Source organism: Hippopotamus amphibius, chromosome 6 (assembly GCF_030028045.1).
Source record: "Hippopotamus amphibius kiboko isolate mHipAmp2 chromosome 6, mHipAmp2.hap2, whole genome shotgun sequence".
In the NCBI taxonomy this organism is placed as follows: Eukaryota; Metazoa; Chordata; class Mammalia; order Artiodactyla; family Hippopotamidae; genus Hippopotamus; species Hippopotamus amphibius.
Window position 1 is genome coordinate 169,763,276 of NC_080191.1, and position 17,108 is coordinate 169,780,383.

Below are 17,108 nucleotides of genomic sequence, written 5' to 3' on the forward strand. Positions count from 1 at the left end.
CAAATTAGCTAGTTACTTAGCAAAATAAAATTAGCTTAGAGCCTCACTTCACACCTTGTGTCAAAATAAATTCCCAGTTGGCTTAGAGTTATGTGTGAAAAACTCAAAACAAAAATATATGTTTTTTAAATTGTCCATGTGGAGCCTCTTTATGTGGGTTACTGTCACACTGCTAGAATATGTTAGATTGACCAACACAGTGTGTCTCACCCAGAACTTCCCAGTTTTAGCACTGAAAGCCCTATGTCTGGAAACCCCTTTAGGCTCAGTTTTAAACTGAAAGTCCCAGACAGTCCTAACCAGTTGCTTGCCCTAATGTTACTGTAAGTTAAATACAGCCTTCTGTTGAGCAGTATGCATCAATAATCTCAAATTTTTTAATGGTTACTAAGCTTCTCCAAGGAAATACCCTCGGGAAATACACTGAGAGCAATAGAAAGGACCTTAGGAACAAGAGGAAAACATGACAAAAGATATTCAAAACTAAAAACTAAAATAAAACCCTGAAACACTTATTTAAGTACCACTTTACACAAAATTTAGCCTTTTTCAGTCTTCAGCTTGTATCAGGATCACCTTGAGGCCTTATTAAAAAAACAGATTCCTAGATGCCATCCACAAAGTTTCTGATTCAGTATGACTTGGGTAGGATTTGGAAATGTATATCGCTGACAGGTTTCCATGAGATACTGATGTTGCTGCTCCTGGGACCAAACAGAAATTCTCTCCTCCATAGAAACAGTGAGAAGAGTGGTCAGAATTGTTAGAATGGACTTTTACAGGACTCTGGAAATTAACCAAAGACTTACAGCAATTCAAGAACTGTTTACTGAAAAAAATTGCTGGATCTCCATAAAAGTGAGCTTTGTGGAGCTTTAATTTGCCTAAATTCCATACCCAGCTCTCTTATCACCACATTAGCCTTGAAAAATAGCCCACATTGGGACTTCCCTGGTGGTCCAGTGGTTAAGAATCTGCCCTCCAATGCAGGGGACACAGGTTCAATCCCTGGTTGGCGGGGGTACTGAGATCCCACATGCTGCGGGGCAACTAAGCCCACATGCTCTAGAGCCCTTGTGCCACAACTAGAGAGTCCATGTGCTGCAAGTACTGAGACCGCCTGCTATGGAGTCCATGTGCCACAACTAGAGAGAAGCCCGTGCACTGCAATGCAAGATCCCGCATGCCGCAACTAAGACCCAGTGCAGCCAAAATAAATAAATAATTTTTTTTTTTTTAAATAGCCCACATTTTGTGAAAACCAGTGGCCTAACAGGCACTAGAGAGAGCAAAATGGTGGTAGAACGTTCAGAGCTTCTTTTCCAAAGAAATCATAATTTGACCTGTCTGGTGGTTCTTGAAACACCCTATTTGAAAGGTTCTCTGTATTTGACTTGATTCAAAGCTCCACAAGTGCAAAAGCCTTATCCCCTGGGGTAACTGCCAGAACAATTACAAGCATGTTATGGCTGCCTGAGGCACTGGATAACAGCTGGGGCAAACAGACTAATCAGAAACTTAAAAGGAAAAGCTGGGGAGTGAAATCTCCATAGGGCCTTTGGAATCTAGGAGGACACATGCATGTCCTGGACTGTGTGCCTGCTCATGAGAAACCTGAAAAGGCCCTAAACCCTCACCTCTGGCTCACCGTGAGACTGTGCAAGAAGGAAGTGAAGATTAAGGCAGAATTATCAGTTGCCTAGCTGATTGTTAAGGCATTACCCAGCATTCGCACAAGCCCTTCAGCAAAGAGTTTACGCATTTAAGGAAATCTCTGTCGAATCACTAACTGACCACTCTGCTAATCAAGCAGAGATTTCAGTGACATGTACAACAAAGAATATAAACCTTATAGAATTCAGAAAAGTCACCAAACAACTACTATAACAAGCAGCAGTAATAACAAGCCCTGGGTAGGAAGACAAATCTGATTTCCAGAATTGTTACTTTTATTTTAAATAAAATTGTGGCATGCAGCAAAACAAGAAAATATACACGGGGGAAAGCAATCAGCAGAAGCTGTCCGTAAGGAAGCCCAACATTTCATTCTAAAGAATGAAAGGAAAGTATAGGAACAATATCTCACCAAGTAGAGTATGTCAATAAAGAGATTTCTTTTATGAAAAAGAAACAGAAATTCTGGTGTTGAAAAGTACAGTAACTGAAATGAGAAAAAAAAAAATCCTCTAGACCAGCTCAACAGCAGATTTGACCTGGCTAAAGAAAAAATCTGCAAACTTGAAGATTTGTCTATTAAGACTACCCAGGCTGAAGAACAGAAAGAAGAAAGAATTAAGAAAAGTTAACAGAGCCTCAAAGACCCATGGGGATACCATCAACTGCACCAACATGTGCATAATGAAGTCAGAATGACAGGAGACAGAGAAAGGGGCAGAAAGAATATTTGAATAAATAATGGCAAAAAACCTTCCCAAATTTAATGGAAAACGTTGTACACATCGGAGAAGCTCAGTGAACTGCAAGTAGAATAAACTTGAAGAGATCCACACCACAGATAAATCATAGTCAGATATCAAAAGGCAAAGAGAGAATCCTGAAAGCAAAGAGAAATGACTCATTACATATAGGGAATCCTCAGTAAGATTGATGCTGATTTCTTGTCAAAAACCATGGCGGCCAGAAGGCAGTTTTGAAAGAAAAAAAGCCATTGTCCAAGGTTTCTATACCCAGTCAAACTATCCTTCAGAAATGAAGGACAAATCCCAGTCCCAAATAATCAAAAGCTAAGGAAGTTATTAATCTCCTTAACTTCTTTTATAGGCAGTAAACCTGCCCTACAAGAAATACTAAAGGCAATCCTTCAGACTAAAAAGAGGACATTAGAGAGTAACTCAGATCACTATGAAGAAATAAAGAACACTGTTAAAAGTAACTATATAGGTAAATATAAAATAGCCTAGGTGTATTTTTTGTTTCTAACTTTTTTCCTCCTATATAACTTAACAACTAAATAAAGCACTAATTTTAAATCTCTGTTAATGGGCACACATACATTGTATAAAGATGTAATTTATATGACAGTAGTATCGCAAGCGGTGTAGAGGGCACAGAATTATATAAGAGCAGAGTTTTTATACTGTTGGAACTAAGTTGGTATCAATTCAAAGTAAACGGTTATAAAATGTTAATTGTAATCTAGAGAAACCACTAAGAAAACAACTCAAAATATATGTAATTTTTAAGGGTATTAAAATATAGTACACTGGAAAATATTTACTTACAAAAGAAGTTAGTAATGGCGGAATAGAGGAACAAAAAAGACATAGGCGTGAAGAAAAATAGCAAAATGGATGGCATAAACCTTTTTTTTTTCTTCCAGTAATTACATAGAAGGTAAATGGGTTAAATACTCAAAAGACAGATACTGACAGCGAAGATTAAAAAAAGATCCAATTATATACTTTCTACAACAGACACACTTTAGATTCAATCTTTGTTGAAAGTTAAAGGTTGGGAAAGATATGCTGTGCAGACAGTAATGAAGAAACACATAGAATGGCTATACACATATCAAAGTCGACGTTAAGACAAAATTTGTTACTAAAAAGTCAAACGATGTTTTATAATACATGTGTTATATAGATTATGTATGACATATGGTTGTACCTATTGTGTAATTGTTGATAAGTTTCTAGATAGACATTAACCATTGAAACTGACTCAAGAAGAAACAGAAACTATAACTATAGACCTTTGACAATTAAGGAGATTGAATTGATAATCAAAACTTCCCATAAGGGAAAAAGCCCAGCACCATATGGCCTCACTAGTGCAATCTACAGAATGTTTAAAGAGGAATTAACACCAGTCATTCACAAACTCTTCCCAAAAAAGGGAAGAGATGTGAAGAACACTTCCCAACTCATTCTACAAGGCCAATATTATTCTTATATCAAACCAAAGACATCACAAGAAGAGAAATATCCCTTATGAATTTATACATAAAAATCCTCAACCAAATAGTCATCTGGATTCAACAGCATTAAAAAGGATTGTATACCAGCATTAAAAGATGATTATACACCATAACCAAGTGGAATTATCCAAGGAATGCACAGTTGGTTCCATATAGGAATACCAGTCAAAGTAAGACACACTGTTAATAGAGTTAAGGATGTAAACCACATGACCATCTCAGCAGAAAAGGCTCCTGTCAGAAAACGACATCTTTACATCATAAAAACACCGAACAAATTACGAATAGTAGAGAACTTCAACCTGATAAAAGGTGTCCTTAAAAAACTGATAGCTTATGTCACACTAAATGCTGAAACACTGAAAGCTTTCCCTCTAAGCAAGACAAGGGTGTCCATTCTTGCCACTTTTATTCAACACTGTACTAGAGTTTCTAGATTGGGCAGTTAGGCAAGAAAAAGAAAAGCCTTCTAGGTTAAAAAAGAAGAAGGAAAACTGTCTCTTATTTGTAGATGCCATGATCTTATATATAGAAAAATCTTAGGAAATCCAGAAAAACCATCAGAGATAAAAAGCAAGCTTAGCAAGTTTGCAGGACAGAGAATCACTATACAAGAAACAGTTGTGTTTCTGTATATCAGCATTGAACAACCTGAAAGTGAAATTTTATTTATAGCAGTATCAAAAAAAATAAATCTAACAAAATGGATAAACAAAATATGGAATATCCATGCAATGGTATATAAGTAATGAAGTACTAAAACAGGAATCAGCCATGAAAACAAGCTAAGTGAAGAGGCCAAACACAAATAGCCACATATTATAATATTCCTTTTATTTAAAATGTACAGAACAGACAAATCCAGAGAGTAGAGTAGTGCTTGCCAGGGTCTAAGGGGAGAGGGAATGGGGGGAATGAATGCTAATGGGTAGTGGGGTTTTGGGGGCTGATGAAAATGTTTGGGAATTAAAACATGGTGATGGTTGCACATGCTTGTGAATGTATTGAAAAACACTAAATTGTACACTTTAAAAGTTTGGATATTTATATAAATTATATCTCCATATTTTTAAGCGTCGATTAAAAAAAAAAAAATGACCCTAAGTCTATTTACACAATATGTCTCTCAGTACCAGGATTTCTTCTGAAATATCCTTGATGATGTATTCCATTAAAATGTTTGGTGTTATTTAGGAACATTTTTAATTTCTAGTCTTATTTAAAAGTTGTTCTCTTTTTAATTTATGTAGGTTGTCTTCACATCTTTTCTGTAGCAAAAGGATTTGATGCTGAGGAATAATTCATTAAAAATTATGACCTTTCTGCAATAATCTATGAAAGTTTGTCTACCTTTTATATTTCTTCTCTAATTTTTTCTGCTAGGAATTAGGAGGATTTTCTTTATGTTTATTGTAGAACTATTTATACATGGTGTTGAGTTTTTTATAGCCTTCAGCTAGAGATATTCTCTAATAAAATCACATTATGTTACACTTGTTTAGATTAAGATTTTTGGATCTTGATTTTTATTCGAGAAGTGTGTGCACATTTTAACTTAGTTGCATTGTGATATCCTTTATAGATAATACAAAACATCAGGTCTTTACCATTTAAAATGTTCTTTTATGCAAATTTTATGATCCCAGGAATTTCTGGGCTATAATCAAATTTTCCAAAATTATGTAATTTTTAACAGGTTTTAGATTAGATGTCAACAAAGCAGGCTTTCACATAAAAATTGTCTGACAGTTCTTCCTTTCCAGAAATTTTCAATAAAGATTCCAAACATTGCTGTATTTTATTCATTGATGATTCTTAGGGGGGAAAGCCAACTTAAATAGTTAAAGTTAGTTACATTTAAGTCTAATGCTCACATTCATGTCCTAACGAGTTTTTCTTGCAGTGGAAAAGGTTTAATCTCCAAAGATAGTGTACCTTGCAGTGTACTAGGTGCTGGCAGCCTTTCAGAAATAAGAATTAAGTTGCCTATTCCTCTAAAGTATTGATCACCTTATTATTTCACCCAGGGAAGGTCCTTGTGTTCAAAAAATGTCTTCCTGTTCATTTAATAATGTATACTGTATTTAAATGTCAGTCTGTGAAATCGGAGCTATTTTAATCCTTAATCGCTTTCCTGTTACTCCAAAAGAATGGAAGCTTTAGTTTGGGAAAGGAAGGAAGAGAATTGGAACTGAGATGAGTAATAGTGAAAATGTGACAGGAGTTGAAAGGATGCTATAAACAAAATTAATTTCCCTCTCATTGCTTGAGTTACTTGTGAAATGAAATGTACAAAATGATGACACTTGTTGATTTTGCAAGTTGTCAAATTAAGGTACGTTTCTCAATAGATTGATAGCCTTCTGGAAAACCTAGGGGAAAATGGTTTTGTTCACTTGACAGTAAGCATAATATTTTTAGTGAATAAGATACTAATCTTTCATTTTACTGTGCAATATATTTTTAGTAAATCTGAACAATAAAATATTTTAGTGATAAAGCAATTGCAAGTAATTTTTTAAAAATCTCTGCTTGCTCAAAGAACAGGCTATTGTGATTTCTAATTAGTGTGCTGATTTTCTTTCAAGTTTAATATTTGGTTTGATTTGCAGGTAAACAGTGTTGACCTCAGAACCGCCAGCCATGAGCAGGCAGCAGCTGCTTTAAAAAATGCTGGCCAGGCTGTCACAATTGTTGCACAATATCGACCTGAAGGTAATAAATTCTTGTCTGTATTTATTTTTTATTTCAGTTTTTAGAAGTCTTCCTCTTAATAATGTTTAACTTCCCAAGCTTAATGTTCTTTTTATGTATTTGTCTTTATTAATTTGTTAATAAAAATTAATTTATTAATCTGTTATTTATTTAGTTTGAATGTAATTCACTATCTAGATCAAAGTTTTTAATAGAATGTAGAAACTTGTATCTGCCAACTCTTTGAATATTTCACTATTATTTGGATTAATTTTCAAGTGTTTAGTTTTTTAGAATGTGTCGTCTAAGCACATACCTTTAAATATACCTTTTATTAACTCAGTGGTTGAAAAGCAAAAGATAGTGATTTTGCCAAAGAAAGTTAGGTTATCTCAGTTTTTTCTGACTTTTGAATTAGATTATATTTATTAATATCAGGGTTTAAGATATGTTTCTAATAGCCTTTATCGTTACTTAGAGAGAAAGAATACGAGTTCGGGATATGATGTGTTTCTAAATAGTGAAGTATCATGGACACAGCCTTACCAAGTTCCTGCTGGGAGAAGATGATAATGGAAAATCTGAGGTCATATTAAACAAACATAAGACTCCAGTGCACATCAGCATGACCACTGCAGTAGAACCTCAGTGGAATTTGAAAAGCTTAAACACCCAGAAGAACACTAGTTCTTTATGAGCATGCTAGTTAATGCTCATAAACAAGGCGGAGGAGGAAAGGGTGATGTGAGTAGAGGAGCCAGGTGAAACAGTCCATAATTTAGCAGCCGTCACGTGTAGTATTCTTTTCTTGGAGTGGAATTTATTTTCTGTAACAAAACATAATACATGTTTTACCTAATCAAAGTAATACGTTGAGCATTGCTTGCTATTTCATATTTTTTATAAACCTCAGCATTCTAGATTCAGTAACTGAACAAGAATAAATGCATTTATGTGAGGGGTAAGTTCCAAATCACGTTAATCAAGCAAACAGGAACTAATATATGAAGTCAGAATGCCAATTCATTAATTTTTGTGAGGAACAAAACTGCCAGTGGGACTACGTATGCTTCTGTCTTCTGGCCAACACATTATTGCCCAACAGATTATATTATATGGAAGCCAAATTATAATCACTGGTTGCTTAGTATTATAGAAAGCCTCTTATTTGTATGTTTATGAGGAATATAGACTGTGTAGGTAGGGATTAAGGATAAGTCAGTGGCTGCTCCTTGACATCCCCAGAAAACACACAAAAGCAACAAGGAAAATAAAACATAAACACATGCTTCTACCTATCAGATTCACCTCACATTGAGCAAAATTAAGAAGACAGGTATAATACCTAGATGACAAAATACAGGCAAAGGCTTCTTAAGCAGGTTAAGATCTGGCAAAAGCTACATGGAAGGAAGGGGAGAGTGGAAACATGGAATATTGAGAATGTTCAGTGGTAGCACAACTTAGAATATGACAGAAAATTGTACTTCTTAAAGGTGAGGGGATTGTTTTGAAGTATAAAAACATTATCCCTTGTTTATGGCAGGCCACATGGAAATTGGAGTGAACAAGCTACAGCAGAAGCCATCCTTGATGTGGTTTTGTTTAGAGAAGTATTTGGTTAAAACAGTCTGTCTTGATAGCATCAAAGAATCTGACAGTCTTTTGGTTTTAAAGGCTGTAAAAATAACCTATGCCTCCATCCGCATCTTGCACCCCAAACTCTCTGGTCCAGCCAATTCTTTCAGTAATAAGCAATTTAAAGGGAACTGGCCTGGCATTCATACAGAGATATTAGTAAGAAGAGATGGAAACAAACAGCAAAGCTTAGCAAGAAATAAAAGTCACACACACACGTTTATGTGCACGCGCACACACAAAAATGGGCACAAATCAGATGAAAATTTGATTTTAATTTTCTTAAACACTTGATGCATTCACTTCTTTGAAAGACCACCACAAAGTAGATATGTAAAGAACTGAAGGAAGAGGTGGCTTAACAGCCAGAAGAGATTAATTTTGAGCTAGCAGAACCCAGGAAAGAAGAAGAAAACAAACCATTTTCTTAAATTAGAACACAAAGAGAAAGAGACAATACAGAAAAATCAATAGGGGACATAAAGGATACAATAGGAAAAATTTTTAAAAATAAATAGAAACAAAGAATTTTTATATGCATATTTATATATAATATATAGCATATACATAATTAGACTTTCTGGAAAAAGTAAATTTTTTTAAAAGAAAGGAATAATGCTTGAGATTATAATTTAGTGAAGAAAACTTTACTAGATTAAAAAGAAGTGACTATATTGAAACAACACAGCATGATAGAAAATTAACTCAGAATGGTCAAAATTCAGATGTATTCTATTTAATGTTTATCAAGAAAGAATCTTCTGGAGCCCAGTTAAAAATATGAAGTTATTAATAAGGAGGTAAGAATTGAAGAAAGGAAGAACTGCTCTAATGCTTTGTTAGCATAGATCAGGACAAGGATCATTAATTTTACCATCTTTATGTTCAGTGGCTCTTACCTAAGCCCGATGTACCCCTGTGTGCATAGGTATACTGGCCACTGATGGCTGGCAAGGGTGGGCTGCCCTTTTCTTAGGATAGTTATTAAGTGGACCTAGGAATCTCTCTTTCAGATTATCTTTTTCTGTGCATGCACTCTGCTTTTTTTTCTTTTCTTTTTTTGTGATTTCTGTGCTTTTCTTCTGTGTAAATCTTTCTGATTTTCTTTTTCTTTAGTTGTATTCAAAACTTTTAACTATTCCAGTCTTGATGGAGCCATTTTTATATCAAGGAGATTTGCATTGTACTTTGATTATTCAAGTAGCTACTATTTAGCAGACATCGTCTGTGTTTCAAGGTTAGACCCTTATGTTAATCCTATATATCTTTTCTTCCAAACATCTCCTAAAGACTAGACTTCTATGTCCTGTTTGATTTCTCAAGCTGTATTTCTCACTAATGTTTGAAACTGAGCATGTCTGAAACAATTCTTTTACTCCCTCTGTAAGTGGCACTTCCACTGATGCTTAAGCCAGAAGGCTAGGAGTCGTCCTTGACCTCCCTTCCCTTTTTTCAACCTCTATATCTCAGCCACTACCCTGACCATACCCACTATCATATCTTACCTAAACTATTCTAATAGCCTCTAGCAAGTCTCCTTACTTCTTTCTCGACTTTCTTCAATCTATTCATCAGCCAAAATGGTCTTTTTAAATACAAAGATTAGATTGTATCATTTCCCATTTAATACACTTCCAGTTATACTCTGAATAAAATCCAAACCCTTGAATAGGGCCAGCAAGGCCCTATGTGGTTGAGCACAGCGCAAGACATTTGGCTTCACTGCACGCCCTCTGTCCTTTCCTTTGTTCCTTCAGCTTGTAACCATACAGACCTTCTTTCAGACCCGTGATTACACCAGGTATTTTCCTAATTCTCTGTTCATCTTGTTTATTCTTAGAGTCTCTTTCCCCCTGTTCTTTATACGATTGTCTCCTTCTCATGATTCCATTTCTCATAGCACTGTGATGTTTTCTTTCTTTGTCACACTCAGCACAGTTTATAATTGTATGTTTATTTAGGTGCCTGTTTGTTTTTTATTTATTTAAGCCTTGCTTTAGAGCCTTTTGAAACACATAGCTATATCTCTACCTACAGATGATGATACAGACTCAAATAACAAAGCTAGTAATAATTAGGATTCAGCCCCAGGTCTGTTGCCTTCAAAATCTAGACGCTTTTCACTGGAAATATTTTGATGAGTGTTTAGTCTGGTGATATTGATTTATATTGTATTCTTGTGTCATTGCCTGATAAACACAAGGTAAGGACCAGTAGAGCACAGAAAACAAACATTGCTTTGGGAATTCAAAAGGAGGTAAATCATGTTGCCTGGTATGAGGGAAAAAATGCCGTAGAGTAGGATCAGGGCTTAACTGGAAACCTAAAGAATGGGTAGGCTTTAGATGGGCAGAGAGAAGAAATGACGTTCTATAAAGAATAACAGAAGATAAGAGAGTTAAAACTTAAAAGCATGTTTGGGTACTGTGAAAACTTACCTGTCCTCTTCGTGCTATTGCTACTTACGTTTGTTTATTAGGCAGTGACACGATGGCTTTGTGTTTTGTTTTTTTGTTTTTTGGGTTTTTGTTTTAAATAAATAAATTTATTTATTTATTTATTTTATTGGCTGTGTTGGGTCTTTTTTGCTGTGCATGGGCTTTCTTTTTAGTTGCAATGAGTGGGGGCTACCCTTCATTGTGGTGTGCAGGCTCCTCATTGCCGTTGCTTCTCTTGTTGCAGAGCACGGGCTGTAGGTGTGTGGGCTTCAGTAGTTGCAGCACATGGGCTCAATAGTTGTGGTTCACGGGCTCTAAAGCACAGGCTCAGTAGCTGTAGCACATGGGCTTAGTTGCTCCGCGGCATGTGGGATCTTCCTGGAGCAGGGATCGAACCCGTTTCCCCTGCATTGGCAGGCGGATTCTCAACCACTGCGCCACCTAGGAAGCCCCTGTGTTTTGTTTTAATACTAATTATGTAATTTTAACAAATGCATTTTTGTTGTACAGCACTTTTTTAAAAATACGTATTCCACATCATCAGTGTGTAACTGCTATGAAGGCCAAGGATATAAATTGAAGATAGGAGTCAGATTTTCTTTCTCGGTGAGGGGACTATTTTACACAGTATAAAAGGAGTCGCCTAATACTCTGATAGTCAGTCATCTCCTTGCAGTTAGTATCTTTGCTTTATTAATGACAGGTCCCTTGGGATTCTCTGCTTCATTGATAACATGACATATATACATATATACAAACAGACCAAGAGCAAATAGGTAAGCTTTTTGGTAAGAGTAGGTTTTTATCTTTTAGAATCGACAGCTTGCCTATTAGTCTTCCATGAAATACTGTTAGGAGTTTTTCAGCTTGTATACTTTGAACTTTTATGACACAGTCTCTAAGTAGGAAAAAAGTAATCTCCACAAAACACTTTAGAAGGACTTTCATCTCCTAGCTCCCCTCAGTTTTGCTAACTCCAAAGACAAGGAATACTTTATTTTGTATAGCTTTACTACTAATCATTCTGGGGGATTATAATCAGAAGTCAAACATGGGCACTGGAAATACTGCTCTAGTTTTTTACTCCATATCCAGAAGTTAGAAAATTTTGACAAATAGTTCCTGGTGTATAGTTACAGAATCTCCTATAGGTTGGGTGATAGATTATAATAGAAAAAAAATGTGTGCCAGGCATCTAACCATGTTATATTTATTAGCTCAATTCCCATAAAACCTTTTAAAGTGGGCACTTTTACCGTCATTTTACATTTGTGTAAAATAAGGCACAGAAAGGTTAAGTAACTTTCGTTACATAACTATTGTGCTTAAGATTTATTCTAGCCCTTTGTAGAGGAGGAAAAAGTTTTCTTCTACCCTTTTAGTTTCAGTTGCTGGGGTCTCTGAATTAAACTGACAGAAGACAGATTAACAGAAGAAGATACTTTATTTTGCATGCATACAGGGAGCCAAGAAAAGAAGTAGCTGGCTCATTAAATGGTTAAAGTGAAAGGCTTATCTGCCTAACATGGAAAAGGGAGTGGAGAGAAAAGCCTTCTTTGGGAAAAACGAATGAGTTTCTTAAGGAAAGAAAAGCACATAGTTAGGAAAAAGTTTTGTGATGTTTCTATCTACAGTATGAGTGGTCTTTCCATGTTATAGGTCATAAATCTCCCCAAGAGAGGAGATTTACAATAGCCTCATTTCCCAGAAGTTACTTCTTTTAGTCAGGTAAGGGAAGCTATAAGAAGGCTTTTCTTCCCTACATTTGTCGAACCTCAAATGTCTTCAGCTTAAAATAATCTCTGTGACAGTGGTCCCCACACTTTGAACACCTCTCAGCCACACACTAAAGCTACTTCCCTTCACAAAAAGCCCTAAATTCAACTCTTATCTCATTGTTCCTCGAGTATACTATACCAACTTCCAGACCATATTTTTTGGTTCAGAAAATGTTAATTATATTGTGGTGATATTATAAAGAAAAAAGGGGAAATTTTAAACTTATATTAAATGTATGTTCTCTTTCCCATTGAATATGTCTTAAATTTGTGAAGTATTTTGTTTTCGTAAGGAAAAAATTCTTTGAGATTGGTGTTACTATCCCTAGTGTTCAAGTGACTGAAGTCTAGAAAAGCTTCGAGAGGTTTGGCCAGAGCCACTTTTCTGAATTTCAGATGTTTAATTTAAATCTGAGTTGTGGAGATGGAGTTTTAACCCATCTTCTCATTTTATTTTCATAATTACTTTTGGTAACAACCAAAGAGAGTCTGGAGGCCGAATGGAGAGGTTGTATTGAATTAGCACCATTTCTCTGCAAGATATGTCGTGTCTTAAAGTGATTTTCTAGCAGGTTCCTAATTAATTTTTTTCAGTATCTTACTTTCCTTCCTGTACCTTTCTACCCTTTCTTAACTACTTAAAACAACCAGCCTGACTTCTTACTCAAAAAAGTCTCCTTTTTCTTTTCTAGACCAGTCATAATATACATTCTCTGATAGTTGTTGCTCTCAGATGTTAACTCTGTGTTTAATTAATATATTTAATCATAGAGTATAAATGAGTTTTATTCTTCTTAGTTAAGATTGCAAGTTTCAAAGAAATTGGGGGAGGAAAAATTTCTCCCCACCCTCCTCCCTCCTGCTTTCTTTCATCTTTTCACTTCTAGCATCGAATTGCACACTAAGATTAGAAGTTTAAAAGGGGCATAAAATGCAGAAAGTTGGCTGTTAAACAGTGTCTCTCCTCTTACAATCGTACATGTATCATTGAACTCACAGCCAGTGGTGCAGAGACTCCTTCACATGGTTCATGACAGGAAGTATGGTTTGGTTCAGGAATTTCTGAAATGCTCAGGAGGGATTATCTCTTAGGGGACATTTGAGCTCTCTCCAGTGGTAGCTTTCCTGAAATGAGTTGTGTAATTTCTAGAAGAAGGCTGCAAATGACTTAACAGAAAAAAAGAACTGAGACTCTTCCTCCAAAATAAAATATAAGGAAAGGTATACAGGATGAGTATAAGGTGGAAATTGTTCGAGCAGAAAGAGTGAATTGCTTGAAGCAAAAGGAAAGATAGGAATCTTAGCTAGCTAAATGAAATGGGAGGTTTAAAGGAAAAGTAACTGAGGAAAGTATTGAAGTATGTTCGAAAGAGACAAGACAGATGGTTATGAGGAATTGTTAATAGTAAGTAAAGACCGTACATAATGAAAATCTAAACAGAGTGAACAAAATAAGTAAGACACAAATTTAAGAAATTGTCAGGAATTGACTTTAGGTCTCCAGTATCTTAAATGTTGAATATCTGAGACTGTAACGGCTTTGCAGTAACTTAGTTCTTAGGAGAGAACATTTTTTGCCTCACTATAAAAGGTAATGTGATCTTTTTAAAGAAAGTTTTTAAATTTCTAAAATGTAGAATATTTTAAATCACTGGGACTTTGGTTAATTGAAGTGGCAAAATGGCTGAAAACAACTAATAGTGCTACGTGAAATATAATGAACATTTTATTAAAAGCATCAAAGAGTTGCTAAGGCAGTAAGGAATTATCAAACAAAAAGTGAATGGAAACTGAGAACTCAGAGCTAAAGAATCACAAAGTCACTTTGGAATAAATGCAGTAATGTACTGGCTTACAAGGGTCAGTTGTTAAACTTTCAGGAATTTTGCAAACTACGAGGGTGAATCAAAAATCATCCACACTCTGGCTGTAGAATTTATTTTCATTAACTTTTAGAAAAGACAAATACATCATATTTTGACATAATCTCCTTGCTTTTCAATACACTCTGTCCATCTGTCCACAAGCTCTCGTATTCCCTCATTAGAAAGTGTTTTAGGCTGAGCTGCGAGCCACGAATGCACCGCTGTCGTCACTTCTCCATCAGAAGTGAATCTTCGTCCTCGTAGGTCTGCTTTCAGGGGAACAAACAGGTGAACGTCCAGTGGAGCAGGACCAGGACTATAGGGAGGATGCTTTAACAACTCAAAACAAAGGTTCTGCAGAGTGTCGACAGTGTGGGCAAAAGTGTGTGAACGTTCATTGTCATGCAAGGTCACAACGCCCTTGGAGAGCAGTTCTCTGCATTTAATCCAAAGTTTAGGCTTCAGCTCTTCAGTAAGCATCTCACTGTGACGAGCGCTGTTGATCACTGAACTTTTTCTTGATAATGTCTCAATACCGGCCCTTGAGAATCCCAGAAAACTATAAGCATCAATTTTCCAGCTGATGGTTGACTTTTGAACTTTTTCTTGGCTGGAGATTGAGGATGTTTCCATTCCATACTCTGCCGTTTACTCTCAGGCTCGTAGTGATGAATCCATGTCTCGTCACCAGTAATGATTCTCTTTAAGAAACTTCCATCTTCCTTAGAGTATCGGTCCAAATTTTGCTTGCAGATATCCAAACGCTTCTGTTTATGCTCTCCCACGAATTGTTTCGATACCCATCTCACACAGACTTTTCAAAACCTAAGTCTGTCATGGGTTACTTCGTTTTGAGGTGCTAAAGCATCCTCCATATAGTCCTGATCTTGCTCCACTGGACTTTCACCTGTTTGGTCCCCTGAAAGCCCTGTGAGGATGAAGATTCACCTCTGATGAAGACGTGAAGGCAGCGGTGCATTTGTGGCTCGCAGCTCAGCCTGAAACATTTTTTGATGAGGGACTACGAGAGCTTGTGGACAGATGGACAAAGTGTATTGAAAAGCAAAGAGATTATGTCAAAAATGATGTATTTGTCTTTACTAAAAGTTAATTAAGTTCTACAGCCAGAGTGCGGATGATTTTTGACTCATCCTTGTAGTTGTTAAACATGGTCATTATTAATTATACAGATGTACAAATATACTTAAAAGATTAAAATACTAAAAACAAAAGTAATGAAATTTAAAAATAAACATAAAAGTAATAAAACTCATCACTTCCTAATAATTTTCTAGGATAGGCACTAAAATAATGGAATCATAGAACCGTGGGGCAAATAGAAAATGCAAAATCAGATAGTAGATTTAAAACTGAATCGCCCAGAACTCCCCCCTCCCCAGGAAAAAATTAGGATAGCAAAACCAGATGAAAAGGTATCCCCATGAACCCCAAAATATAAGCAAGTATAAATAAGCTGTCAACAGCTGTAAGACCCTATGATGTCGGCATCTGTACAAAGAGCAGCAATAGAAGAAGCCCAAAAGCCAATCTGTACTCATTTTAAATGCAGTGGGTCAATTTGAGAACAGCACTTGAAATTATAAGGGTTTTTTCACAATCTACACATGAGTGCAAAGAATTTGCAATAAGGTGTGAAGGAGCTGGAGCAGTCTGAGCCCCAGGACGCAGTTAACCAGCTGTAGCTCCCTTTTAGTTCAAGACCCCACGCTAAGGAAAAACTACTAGGAATAAAATCCAAATTGAGCAGGATAGGCATAATAGGCTAAAGGATATAAAAGGTCCAGATGAGTGGGGGGAAAGAACAGCACCAGGAAGTCTCACAATGTATGAGATCTATCTTCGAACACTTGACAGAAACAGCAAAAAGGAGTTCTAGGGCTGTGAAGATAGAAAAGCCATCCTGACCCAATACCCTTATCTAAAAAAGTTCAGGAAAACTAATTTCACGTAAAAGTGAACAACAGAAAAGGATCCAGATTGAATCCAGTGGAAACCTATTTGGAAAATGATAGTAAGGATCAGAATAATGTGTCTACAGTGAACGTATGCCAGAAAGACGCGCCCACAGGACAAATGAAAAGTGTGGACTGATGTTGCAAGAGAAGTTAAAGGAGCATGGTGAACATAGGGGAGAACAACATAAATGAGGTAACAAAACTCAAGGAAGTTATCAGAAAGAAAAATTTTATTTTAAAAATCAAGTTTAGGGGCTTCCTGGGTGGCGCAGTGGTTAAGAATCCGCCTGCCAATGCAGAGGACATGGGTTCGATCCCTGCTCCAGGAAGATCCCACATGCCACGGAGCAACTAAGCCCGTGTGCCAAAAAAAAAGAAAAAAAATCAAGTTTAACTAGAAAGGAGCACAATAGTCATTTAAAGCAAGTAGGTTAAAAAGAGGAAAATTTTAGAAATCAAAAATAAAGATTTCTTTCTCTTCTACATCCTGTTCAATCTTGTATTAAAGCCATTAGGTGAAGCATAGCAAGGTAGTTATGTGCACGGCAGGGCTGGGAAGGTTGGGACAGCTGTGGTAACCCATTAGGACTTAACCATGATGAAGGCCTCCACGCAGGCACCTGTGCTGGTGCGAGGAGTTGGAGCCTGAGCAGAGTGAGGTTGTTACACATGGGGCTGGTCAGAGCCCAGTCTGGAAAGTAGGTGGTACTAGAAACAGAAGACTAGTTACATATAGAGAGATTGATCAAATGAATATGTAGTTTAAGGGTAATGTTATCTGT

At 36.3% G+C, this 17,108-nt stretch overlaps 1 protein-coding gene across 8 annotated transcripts in view; it reads left to right on the forward strand.

The window, feature by feature from the left end:
• DLG1 (discs large MAGUK scaffold protein 1) overlaps positions 1-17,108 on the forward strand; it is a 275,356-nt gene that overhangs the window by 197,908 nt on the left and 60,340 nt on the right. For all 8 annotated transcript variants that reach the window (XM_057739271.1, XM_057739270.1, XM_057739274.1 and 5 more), the window contains one exon: positions 6,550-6,652. In XM_057739271.1, the coding sequence (XP_057595254.1) occupies positions 6,550-6,652 (103 nt within the window). The remainder of the gene's footprint in view (positions 1-6,549; positions 6,653-17,108) is intronic.